Source organism: Gymnoscopelus braueri (genome assembly GCF_963280865.1).
Source record: "Gymnoscopelus braueri genome assembly, chromosome: 22".
NCBI classification, from domain to species: domain Eukaryota; kingdom Metazoa; phylum Chordata; class Actinopteri; order Myctophiformes; family Myctophidae; genus Gymnoscopelus; species Gymnoscopelus braueri.
In genome coordinates, this window is record NC_137624.1 from 40,196,300 (window position 1) to 40,209,485 (window position 13,186).

Consider the following 13,186-nt stretch of genomic DNA (forward strand, 5'->3'; position numbering starts at 1 on the left):
AGTTTCTCACGCTGAAAACAGCCGATGTACAAGCTCACAAGTCGTGGCATCATGACACGTTAGTGAGCGTATAGATCTGCTATCTTCGCCGAGCGGCGAGCGTCACTCGGAAGTATAACTTAAGCACGATGCTGCCCTTTCACTCGCATTTCCAATTCTGTTCTAACATTATTTATACCGGCACAGATTATCTCTGACCTTTTGAAGTAAAGTGGATTGCAGTCAAGCTTTTGAGGTGAAAAAAAAAAACTAAATTCTGTTACACCATTACTATTATGGTTTTGATGTTTGACCAAATTGCCTTAGAGAACTGAATTACAAACAGCCAGTCACGTGATAGACCAGAACAAGCATTTATGTTTAGATGTTTAGACTTTTTTACAGCAGTTTCACTGTAATAAGGTATTTTATTGGTGCTGTTCTGTACAGCCAGCTGCTGTACAGACAGCTGTACAGACAGCTGCTGCTCGACCTTTATGCAAGTGCAGTTCTGCTTCAATCTGCTGCTGTCTCTGTCTGAGATTCATGAGGAGTAACAGCTCAACTGACATCCACTGAAATGACAACAGTGCCCCCAAGTGGTGGAAAGTGTGAACATGACCTTACTGTCAGTGTAACTCAATATTGACATCAGTTTGTGTTTGTGCAGTGGTGTAAAGTAACTAACTACATTTACTCAAGTACTGTACTTAAGTACAATTTTGAGGTACTTTTACTTTACTGGAGTATTTCTAATTGTCTATACTTTTACTTCTACTCCACTACATCTCAGAGGCAAATATTGTACTTATACTCCACTACAATTATTTGAAAACCTTAGTTACTTGTTACTTTGCAGATATCAATTGTTACATTATAGAACATACATTAACCACTTTAGCTCTATTTTATACCTTGGCTATTTGAAAATAGCCGATCTACAAGCTCGCATCGCGACGCGTTGTGAGCTTGTATATCTGCTATTTTCAAACATTTTAGTACTCTTACATTTGGTACTTTAAGTACATTTTAATACCAATACTTTTGTACTTTTACTCAAGTAAATTTTGAATTTGGGACTTTTAGTTGTAACAGAGTACTTCTACATTGCAGTATTGATACTTTTACTTAAGTAAAACATTTGAGTACTTTTTCCACCACTGTATTCGTGTGCATGAATCATGCATTAAGTAGAATACAACAGAACAGAGAAGAAATGTGCTTACAGCAAGGAAATTACTCAACTGTAGCAAACCGCAATTCCTGTCTACTATAACGAGAACAAAAATAATTAAGCATCCGAGTCTTGTGGTTTGTGGTAAATTTCAGGTCTGATGGTTCTCAGTAATACAACACTATCCAAATTAATAAAATAGCGTACAATATCTCCAACACACATATTAGGTAATGTGCTTAAAATGCTACTTTGCCACAGAATTGTTATATACAGTAGATACATATAGGCTATACTTATATGTATCCCAAAAGGAAATTTGTCCCAGTTGCAATATTGTAGGACAGTAAGGAGACAGACACACACACACACACACACACACACACACACACACACACACACACACACACACACACACACACACACACACACACACACACACACACACACACACACACACACACACACACACACACACACACACACACACACACACACACACACACACACACACACACACACACACACACACACGTGTGTAGCTAGCTAGCAACCTCTAAATAGGTTAATCAAAGCGTCTTTTAGAACAACTTTGCTCAGAGCCTAGTACTATATGCATACATAAACACCAACCAACCAACTGTTTTTTTGCTGACTGCTCACCAGGTCTGAAGAACTTCCTGGACAACTGTCAGCGTGTGAAGAACAGGGACCAGTTGGACCGGGACGGAGACGGAGTGGGCGATGCCTGTGACAGCTGCCCCGACATCCCCAACCCAAACCAGGTCAGAGCCAACACAACACAACACAGTCCTGTTGATTTTGACAGCAAATTTTGATTCAGTTTTAGTCATAGTCTTTTGAATCAAATTCCATTTCGTATTTGGTCATATTTTAGTCATCTGAAATGTTTTACTGTTGGTCTAGTTTTAGTCGACTAAATCTACAGTTGATTTAGTCGACTAAAATGTATTTTGGCGGTGCCTTGATGGCGTCGTGATGACTGATTTTACACTTGGTTGCATGATGAAAATAGCCGATCTACAAGCTCACAACGCGTCGCAGTGAGCTTTTAAATCTGCTATTTTCAGAGCTCAACACCCGAGTGCAACCAAGCATAAAATGTATTTTAGTTCTACTGGATCTCTTCTCCACTAGATCCCTCACTAACATTTTAGTCTAGTTTTTATTTGTTGACGAAAATTGTCAATATATTTAGTCTTAGTTTTAAGTCATCATAGCTTAGTTTTTATTTAGTTTGTATTTTGTTTTTATTTAGTTTTCGTCAGTGAAAAAAGGTAGTCGACCAACATTTATAGTCATAGTTTTAGTCGACGAAATCAACAACACAACACAGTCCTCAGTGTTTCATCGCAAACTCAGAGGGTGTTCAACAGTGGTGGAAAAAGTACTCAATTTTCTTACTTTAAGTATAAGTATCAATACCATATCTGCTCTCTGTTCTCAGTCTGACATCGATCACGACCTGGTGGGAGATTCCTGTGACACCAACCAAGACAGGTAACATGCTGACCTCTGACCTCTACAGTTTGAGCTTACAGTGCCCGGGTTGTTGCTCAAACTTAAACATGCACGATGATGATAACAACGTACATCCATACAGTGTCTTATGTGGCTTTGACATCTAAAGGGGTGTGTGTGTGTGTGTGTGTGTGTGTGTGTGTGTGTGTGTGTGTGTGTGTGTGTGTGTGTGTGTGTGTGTGTGTGTGTGTGTGTCTCTCTATCTCGCAAACCACTAGGCCAACCTAGCTGCAAATATATCATGTGCACGCTGCAAATATCTTGTGCACGCTGCCAGTAGGCAAAGGATGTCAAATATTCACGACATACTGTATGTTTTATACGTTTTTGAAATATGTAACATTTAAAAACTTTAATTTTATACTGGTAGGGGCAAATAACTCCATAGTTGGAAGGCAATATGACATCACAGCAATATGCCATCAGTGTCACTATGACATCTACATTATATTCTAGATCTTGTTTTAAATGTAATTACCAATGTGTATTTTAATAAAAATGATACTGCTGTATATACTGTCAGTCCAGTACAAATACGTCAATTCACGAATATCTTTAACCACAATTATTTCCGGAATCATTTATGAAAATAGCCGACCTACAAGCTCACACGTTGTGAACTTGTAGGTCGGCTATTCCTGAATTTTAACTGGTTAACGGTCAGCTCTTGTGATTGTGTCATCATTGACTGACCTGACTTTTACTGTCATTCCTCTGCAGCGATGGTGACGGTCATCAGGACACCAAGGATAACTGCCCCCTGGTGATCAATAGCTCCCAGCTGGACTCCGACAAGGACGGCATGGGCGACGAGTGTGATGACGACGATGACAACGACGGCATTCCCGACTTCCTGCCACCGGGACCAGACAACTGCAGACTGGTACCTAACCCTGACCAGACCGATGACAACAGTGAGTAGCTTAAAGAGAGGAGGAAAAAAAGTGTTGCACACCTTGGCTCCGTATGCAGTGATTTTTTTTATTGATTGAGGTTTCGTCCTGCCGACCACAGAATCAACAAATGTCAGTGTGTAACAAACACTGGTCTCTGTATACAGTTTTACCACATAAAATCAATCATTCAAACATTCAGCTAAAGGTAATAATGTTGCTTTTAGTTGTGTTTATGTTTCATTTAGGCACTGCCAGCATGAAGTTAACTTTACACAGGAGCTGTCCATGCTGGCATGTGGCACAGTGCCAGCTATTTTACTATCGGGCGGAATCTGCCAATGCTTTTTAATGAGAATCGCGTGGTTTGATGGTCTTGCACGTCTTTCCACGAGTCACGCACACCTTGCGTTTATGCGCTCTATATGCTGGTACATGCCATACCATACTGTTGCAAAAAAACTGTCAACCACGCACCACATTTTATCAGTTTATCAGCGGGCAACCATATTTTGGTGTGACCGCGTGCTCTAATGAGTACTTTAACTTTTTTTGAACTTTTGGTACTTTAACCCATTAAGACCTGGAACTGTGTCATTTTTAGATTTGAGCTAAAAAGCATTATTTTACCCTTTGGGCTATTCAAAAATAGCAGATATACAAGCTCATAGCGCGGCACCGAGTGCCGCGCTACGAGCTTGTAGATCTGCTATTTTTGAAAATTTGTGAAAATGTGTGCAAATCTTTGAATATATATATATTTTAAAGTGAACATTTTTAACTCAAATCTTTGCTTCTGGGGGGTCCCTGGAACAAAATATTTTGAGACGGGGGTCCGCGGCCAAATACGTATCATTTTGGGGGTTCTTGACATGAAAAAGTTTGAGCACCACTTATATAGAAACATAGGTTTTTCAGAATACTGTTGGGATTTAGGAGACATGTAGAATCGGCTTCAGGTCTTAATGGGTTAAGTATATTTTGATGGCAAAGCTTTTGTACTTTTTCAATACAGGCCTTTTACTTGTAACATGTACATTGTAGTATTGCTACTTTTACTTACGTAAAAAAATCTGGGTACCTACTGGGTACCTACCTCTACCATTGCTGTTGGTCTGACGGTGCTGTGTCCCTGCAGACGACGGGGTGGGAGATATCTGCGAGTCAGACTTTGACCAGGACAAGGTGATCGACAGGATCGACAACTGTCCCGAGAACGCCGAGGTCACGCTGACCGACTTCAGAGCCTATCAGACGGTGGTGCTGGACCCCGAGGGCGACGCCCAGATCGACCCCAACTGGGTGGTCCTCAACCAGGTCAGATCTACACAAAGATTCACTTGATTTAATTCACTTTGAATGTTGGACATACATGTAAACACACACACATTCATGTTATAGTTGTCTTCCTTCATTAACAGTGCCAATTGAAAAATATTTTGTTATTTATTCCTAAAATAAAACCATAATATAAGGCAGGGGTCTTCAGCATTTTTCAGCCCAAGGACCCCCTAGCTGAGAGAGAGATGAAGCAGGGACCCCCCCCCCCCCCCCCTACATATTATATAAAACTGTGTTGCAGATTTAACCTTTTCATAGATTTCATAGATAGTTGGATTCACGCTTATGTGTATTTTCAGATAGTTAACCTTATAAACCCTCAATATTTAGTCAACTTGACCACTGGCTCTGTACTTGGTCAGCTATTTCTTCCCTATACACAAACTCTCCGAAAATAGCCGATCTACAAGCTCAAAACGCCTCGCAGTGCAAGGCGTTGTGAGCTTGTAGATCGGCAATTTCCCGCTAATGTTCCCCGTCACACAAACATTTGGCGGACCCGTGTAGTAATTCTGAGGAACCCATGTAAGATTTGATGCATATCAGCAGGATTCACTGTTTGTATACTATGTATCCAACCTAGAACCTGAAGATGACTTGTATTTAACAGTGAAAACATCCGTTTTCCTCTCATAGGGAATGGAGATCGTTCAGACCATGAACAGCGACCCAGGACTTGCTGTTGGTAAGACCATCATCAACTTGAACGTCAATGTGTTTGTCACATAGTTTACAAGTGTAAAAGAGCGTGTGAAATGATTTGTTGTATACCCACAAACTGCAGTTATTATATAAATAAGTGCATACTGAAAAAAGAAAGAGGCTACAAGCTCACAACGTGTCGATGTAGATCGGCTAGTTGCGCTATTTGAAAATGTTTTTAAAAATGGTAAAAAAATGGCAAACTAGTTTAGGGATAATGGGTAAGGTACCGGCGAAAATATATAGGGCCCAGAGGATACCTCTGGGCCTTATATACCTCAGTGTCTTGTGCAAGTAAAGACAGTTGAATATCAATCACTCAGATAAATAGCTTGTGCCCAACGCATTGGAACATAATAGGATGCTGAAGACGTTTGTCTTCCTTACCATAGGTTACACTGCTTTCAGCGGAGTGGACTTTGAAGGAACCTTCCACGTGAACACGGTGACGGACGACGACTACGCGGGCTTCATCTTCGGGTACCAGGACTCCTCCTCCTTCTACGTGGTGATGTGGAAGCAGACGGAGCAGACCTACTGGCAGGCCACGCCCTTCAGAGCCGTGGCCGAGCCCGGCATCCAGCTCAAGGTGAGGGTCCAACTCATCTCCTGATTGAGATTTAACCCTTTAAGACCTGAGGCCGCTCCTACAAAATGTCTCTTAAATCCTAACTGTTTTTTGAAAAAAACGATGTTGCTATGTCAGTGGTGCTCAAACTTTTTCATGTCAAGGACCCCAAAATGTATATGTATTTGGCTGCGGACCCCCATCTCAAAATATTTTGTTCCAGGGACCCCCAGAAGCAAATATTTGAGTTACAAATGTTTGCTTTAAAAAATATATATATTCAAAGATTTGCACACATTTTCACGATTTCTCAAAAATAGCAGATCTACAAGCTCATAGCGCGGCACTCGGTGCCGTGCTATGAGCTTGTATATCTGCTATTTTTGAATAGCCAAAGTGTAAAATAATGCTTTTTAGCTCAAATGAAAAAGTGACACGTTCTAGGTCTTAAAGTCTCCTTGACATCACGCCACTTTATTAAACATTTTAAGCCCTGTATAGTTTGCCGGATGGCAAATAGCGAAAGTTGCAGATCTACAAGCTCACAACGTGACGTGATCCGACAAGGATCTTTGGCCATCCATCTTCAACCGCTTATCCGGAGTCGGGTTGTGGGGGCAACAGTTTCAACAGAGAGCTCCAGACTTTACTTTCCTGAGCAACATTATAGCCTTGGCCAATTTTTTGCAATTTTTGAAAATTGGGATTTAGAAGGAAATTTGAAAGTTTTGAAAATGTGTGCATGGTGACTCCAGGCTGAAAGTGGTTAATAAATGGTAAATAAATATATAATATATTAATACACACCTCCTACGTAGCATCTCTGGTCTTTTCATATTATATGCAGTGGTGGAAAAAGTACTCAAATTCTGTACTTAAGTAAAAGTACCAATACTGCAATATAAAAATACTCTGTTACAAGTAAAAATCCAAAATTAAAAATTTACTTGAGTAAAAGTACAAAAGTATTGGCATCAAAATGTACTTAAAGTACCAAAACTAAAAGTACAAAATATTTGAAAATAGCCGATCTACAAGCTCACAACGCGTCGCGATGCGACGCGTTGTGAGCTTGTAGATCTGCTATTTTCAAATAGCCTATGTATAAAATAGGGCTAAAGTGGTTAATGTATGTTTCATTATATCATAGTTTATATCTGAAAAGTAACTAGTAACTAAAGTTTTCAAATAATTGTAGTGGAGTAAAAGTACAATATTTGCCTCTGAGATGTAGTGGAGTAGAAGTAAAAGTATTGGAAATTGGAAATACTCAAGTAAAGTACAAATACCTCAAAATTGTACTTAAGTACAGTACTTGAGTAAATGTACTTAGTTACTTTCCACCAATGTTATACTAGCCTGGCATTGGCCAGATTATATACATCATTTTCCTCATAATATGTTCTTACCGCCCCCTCACATTGTCCAGGCTGTGAAGTCCCGCTCCGGTCCAGGGGAACACCTGAGGAACTCTCTGTGGCACACCGGAGACACCACGGACCAGGTGCGTCTGCTGTGGAAGGACCCCAGAAACGTGGGCTGGAAGGACAAGGTGTCCTACCGCTGGTACCTGCAGCACCGCCCACAGGTTGGATACATCAGGTGAGAGGATTCACATGTTAAGAGTTATAGTTATTCATCACATGATCCTTTCTATAGTCTCAACTAGCCAGCCTGATGATACGTCTGGGGGGAATCTAGATCCACTGTATGGACTATAGAACACTATTTCCCAAACAGTGGGTCGGGACGCATTTGTGGCCAAAAAGTGTATTTTAGACGTGAGGTGGGGGGCTCCAAGTGTACCCACTAAGTAGAATAGGCTTTCAACTCCATAAAACAGTCTTTGTTTTGGGGAGTAGCAAAAGTGTATTTTTTATTTATTTACTAAAGACGAGAGCCTGTGCAGCCTGTGCTACAGTGGGTGTGAGGGGAAAGGATCGAAAGTACCATAGCGTTAAGGAGAACTCCGTCTAACACTATGGGCCAGAGCTATAACAAACCTAAAAGCACTGGCAAACACATGGTCAGTGTAGTTTGAGGCTGTCAAGGAGAAAGATATCAGTTATAGGTGACAGACAGCTTTATAGATCACAGCCTGGTCAGGAGCCAATCACCAGCATCAGACACCACCCACCCCACTCACACACCAGCTGGTACTCAATCAGCACCACTCAATCACCCATCCACCAATGAGGGAAAAAGACATACACACAGGAAAATACATATATGACTCTAGGGTCATCATAACACCCATTTAGACATGAGGCAAGTTCTAACAACGCCTTCTAAATCCTATTTTTCTGAAAGAAAAAAAATCTAATTTGTATAAAGAAATAATAATAATTTTATTGTTGCCATATATATATAGATATAGTACTACTACTCTAGCCATTTAGACCTGTTGTAACCTATACGCCTTTTAATCCGGGACAGCGTCTGTGTCACATTAGTTATATATAATTAATGTATGTGTGTGTATATATATATATATATATATATATATATATATATATATATATATATATATATATATATATATAAATATATATATATATATATATATATATATATATATATATATATATATATATATATATATATATATATATATATATATATATATATATATATAAATATATATATATATCCCATTAAGACCTGAGGCGATTCTTTAAAAAAATCTAAATCCTAACAGTTTTTTGAAAAAATAAAATATATTTTTTCACGATTTTTCAAAAATAGCAGATCTACAAGCTCATAGCGCGGCACTCGGTGCCGCGCTATGAGCTTGTAGATCTGCTATTTTTGAATAGCCTAAAGTGACACAGATGCGTTCCAGGTCTTAATGGGATATATATATATTTATATATATATAGATATATATATATATATATATACTTAGTTATATACTTACGTTTTATAGTTACTTTACACCACTGACTGTTGTTGTTTTTTTGTTCAGGGCCCGATTCTATGAGGGAACTGAGTTGGTAGCAGACTCGGGCGTGACCATCGACACCACCATGAGAGGAGGACGACTCGGAGTGTTCTGTTTCTCACAGGAAAACATCATCTGGTCCAACTTGAAGTACCGCTGCAACGGTACGGCCTGTCTTTATGAATGGAGAGGGAGAAATTGCATTGGTTAATTCATACGAGGCATTTGCACGGATTATAGGGATAGTTCACTACCCAAAGGACTTTTTTTCTATCGATTAGTCACCCCACGGAGACTATTTTTGGGCGGTTAAACCGCCCCTATAAGTGAGGTTTGGATATTTGTACAACAAATCCTGCGCTGTGATTGGCCAAAAATGTACCCCGCCTAACCCTGCACCGTGATTGGCCAATCACAGTCTATTCAGGACTGTGATTGGCCAGTGTCACATGACACATGTGCATAGCCCTATATAAGAAACCATAACTTTAAAAAAACAATAAATTTGTTTTTTTTAGACCAAAAAAGTTTTTTGGTTTTTTTTGGTTTTTTTTAGACCAAAAAAGTTTTTTTTTATATTTAAAAAAAACAATACATTTGTTTTTTTTTAAGTTATGGTTTCTTCCATCATAAAGAGTGTTTCAATAAATGTATTTTTTTTTTTTTACATGATTGGTTGACTCCATTCAGTATTGTGATTAGCTAGCAAGACACCGCCCACTTCACACAGGGTGTGATTTTTTAGTTTTTGTCGCATAAGGCCAATAATTTCATGACCGGCAGCGGTTACGGTAGGAGACACAAAGAGTCTCCTTTGTATCTCCTACCGGAACCGCTGCCTACTGGTCCGCTGGTCATAAAATTATTGACTTAGGAAGTTAGGATCCAAATATCCATTAATTCAAGTCTCCATGGGAAATGTAGTGGAGTAGAAATATAAAGTATAAACAAATGGAAATACTCAGGTAAAGTACCTCAAGATTGTTCCTGTGTAGTACTTGAGTAAATGTACTTATAGTTACTTTCCACCGCTGCTCCTGACCCCTGACCTCTTGTGCTCCATAGATACCATCCCTGAGGACTTCCAGGAGTTCAGCACCCAGCACGGAGTCGACTCCCTCTAATCTGTGTGTGTGTGTGTGCGTGCGTGTGCGTGTGCGTGTGTGTGTGTGTGTGTGTGTGTGTGTGTGTGTGCGTGTGTGAAATTGTGGATTTGAGTTCATCAGACTGTGTGTTCATCAACATTTTCATGGCAACGACCCCCAAATTATATTTGGCCGTGGACCCCAATTTGTGACATTTTGTGAGATTGTAGATCGGCTATTTTCGAATAGCCAAAAATAATTAAATGGGACTGTTCCTCATTGTGTTGGGACCCCCTGGAACCCCCTCAATGACCCCCGGGGGTCCCTGGACCCCACTTGTTTTATATAGTGTGTGTATTTGAACATAATCTTTGTACTGTAAGTTTTCTATGTGTATAGTATGGCAGTTATGAGTAGTCTTACTACCTGACTGACCTAAAATCCACTTTGTTTTATAACCAACTTTTTTCTCCATTGGAGATGTGATAGAATACAATTGTTTAGAAATAAATAAGGTAAATTATATGAAATATTAACATTACATAACATACTGAAGTAGAACAATTTGGTGTTTTCACACAATGCCATAAATGCATATATTGTTTAACATGGTTGACCCCGGAAATCACAAAATGCCCATCTTACCTTTTTCTTTATTCTTTGATAAAATTGTGCATAACTATCTACAGGTTCTGGTGAAAATAAAGGAGACACCCATTGTAAAGAGTCCCCTTAGTGGTGGAGTAGGCTACTGCAATGTGTTAATACACTCAAAACCAAGACATTTTCACACCCAGGTCGTGTCAAGTTTTATTTGAACTAGAACCTGTTTATTTAATGTCAGCGATTAAGCTTCTTTTTTTCTATCAGCATGGCTTGTTTTTATACTTTCTTTAAAGAACTTGAGCGCACAAGGTGTTGTGTAATTCCTTAGGGGACGATCACCTGAGGCACAGACGCTTCAGAAACGTCTTGACTAAACAGGGGCTGTGATCACAGAAAGCTTTTTTTTTGCCTGCCGCTACCGCTGTAGGTTACTTGACTCGAGCTCCTGCCTTTTGCTGAAAAGTTGAGAATATTTAAACTTTTATGCATGTCTAAAAACTGTTAGGAAGATGTGACGTGACGTGCAGCGCGAGAGAGGAGCGCGTGCAAGGTGTGCCATACCATAGTTGGCAACGTGTTTCTAGCCACGCGCCCCAGTGTGATCGCCCCCCCCCTCCTTACTGTGCCTTTTCCCTCCAAACATAAGATGCATCATTACCTTTGCTCTATCACAAGCTTTATGTTCATTAACTTATGTTCATTAAATGCTGTGACATGATATTGATCATATTCACGCATCAGCTATCTTGCTATCATGTCCATAGTCAGGAGGTGGTTGATGCCCCGAGGGCCCGCTCCTGAGTATGACAACAAGACCAAAATGGCCTAGTTAACGTCCTATTTTAAATCATGTCACATGAGTTTCGCAGAACAATGGAGAAAATAGCAAATCTACAAGCTCTACAACGCAACACTTGTATGCTATTTTCGCTATTTCTGAAAAAGTTTGAATGTCTCTAAATAACATGCCCAACATGTTTGAAAGTGCTTAAGTCTGTCTGTGGGTTTTATAAATATTTAACAAATGAAAAGTATTAAGAGCTTGTGATGGTTTTGATCGGCGACATACAAGGCCTCCACCCTACAGAGACAATGTGATCAATAACTTCTCATGTGATCCTATAAACAGATTGTTTATGTTTGATGATGTCACATGTCTCAGTCTACATGTAGGGATTTGAATAAATCTAATTCATTATTTCTTGGGAATGTGACCTTGTCAACTAATGGATGTCAAATAAAATCTTACAATCAACATCAACGTTTGTTGTACAGTAACACCACCAGTCAGAATAAAGTTCACTCTTGTATTTGTTCAGCTGTTTGACTGAAGGGGACACGGGTCATTGTTTGAGCACAGCTTAAACTCAGCTCATATAATTCTGAATATTATATAAAAAAAATTTTTTTTGCATATTTGATTTGCAATAATTCAAATAACAATTCTTGATGAAAGAAAAAAGAGAAAGATCCATTGAGTAACTCAATTCTAAAAACAAATATGACACAAATCTTTGACTGAGAACAATAAACCAATTAAACACGTAGGCTACATACAGTCCATACATACAGTACTGTACTAACTAGCCTACTGTAACTACATGAAAATTACCAATCAATATGAAATTACTATTTTCTTTATATTTTTTATGGTATGAGAGGCATGGCTAACTACAGCACTCAATGAATAAAGACCATTCAATTGGGCGCTGAATGGCCTGAGCAATGGATATTATATTAATCAGGAAATCCTCAATAATCCTCAGTAACGCTGGGCTGGTTTACAACAATCCTCTTTTCTGATCCCTCATTAGCTTGTAGTGTACAAGACATGCTTTCATACAAATGCTCAGAGTTCATTAACCACTTAAACCCTAACGTCCCCATTCTGGGGGTGAAAATTGCAGATCTACAAGCTTGTAGATGTGTTATTTTTTTGCCAAATATATTTAGTGTAGAGCGAAAAGTAACAGCAGGGGGCCTAGTGCTGAGCACTAGGGAATCTGGTCGACTAATAGGGGTTTAAAGGAGAGGGGCAAGGATTATAGGTGATTACCAGTCTTAAGAGGTTTCTATTACTCCTACAAGTGGAGGGGATAAGTTCATAGAATGTCATGCTTTGGTTGATTTTAAATATGTATGGTAGCAATTAATGGTGATGATAGCTGATGGGTTTGAATTTGTGGAAAGGTCCATAATGCAGCCTTACACTGACTTGATATGTCCAAAGGTATTTTATTTTTATTTATTTTTTCAATTTATTTACATTTTAAGTTCATCTCCAAGGGAAAAATAGCAGATTCCTGCTAATCCCCAAGAATAATGTGCAATTCCCATGATGGCAATGACCCATGA

At 39.2% G+C, this 13,186-nt stretch overlaps 1 protein-coding gene across 1 annotated transcript in view; it reads left to right on the top strand.

Annotated features, from left to right (window-relative positions):
* Positions 1-11,436, top strand: part of thbs4b (thrombospondin 4b) — a 28,653-nt gene extending 17,217 nt beyond the window's left edge. Inside the window, exons 14-22 of the mRNA XM_080419623.1 lie at positions 1,820-1,938; positions 2,622-2,674; positions 3,416-3,609; positions 4,727-4,905; positions 5,566-5,614; positions 6,024-6,220; positions 7,629-7,801; positions 9,165-9,304; positions 10,206-11,436. Of these exons, the coding sequence (XP_080275749.1) occupies positions 1,820-1,938; positions 2,622-2,674; positions 3,416-3,609; positions 4,727-4,905; positions 5,566-5,614; positions 6,024-6,220; positions 7,629-7,801; positions 9,165-9,304; positions 10,206-10,264 (1,163 nt within the window). The 3' untranslated portion in view covers positions 10,265-11,436. The remainder of the gene's footprint in view (positions 1-1,819; positions 1,939-2,621; positions 2,675-3,415; positions 3,610-4,726; positions 4,906-5,565; positions 5,615-6,023; positions 6,221-7,628; positions 7,802-9,164; positions 9,305-10,205) is intronic.
* Positions 11,437-13,186: the final 1,750 nt, after the last annotated feature.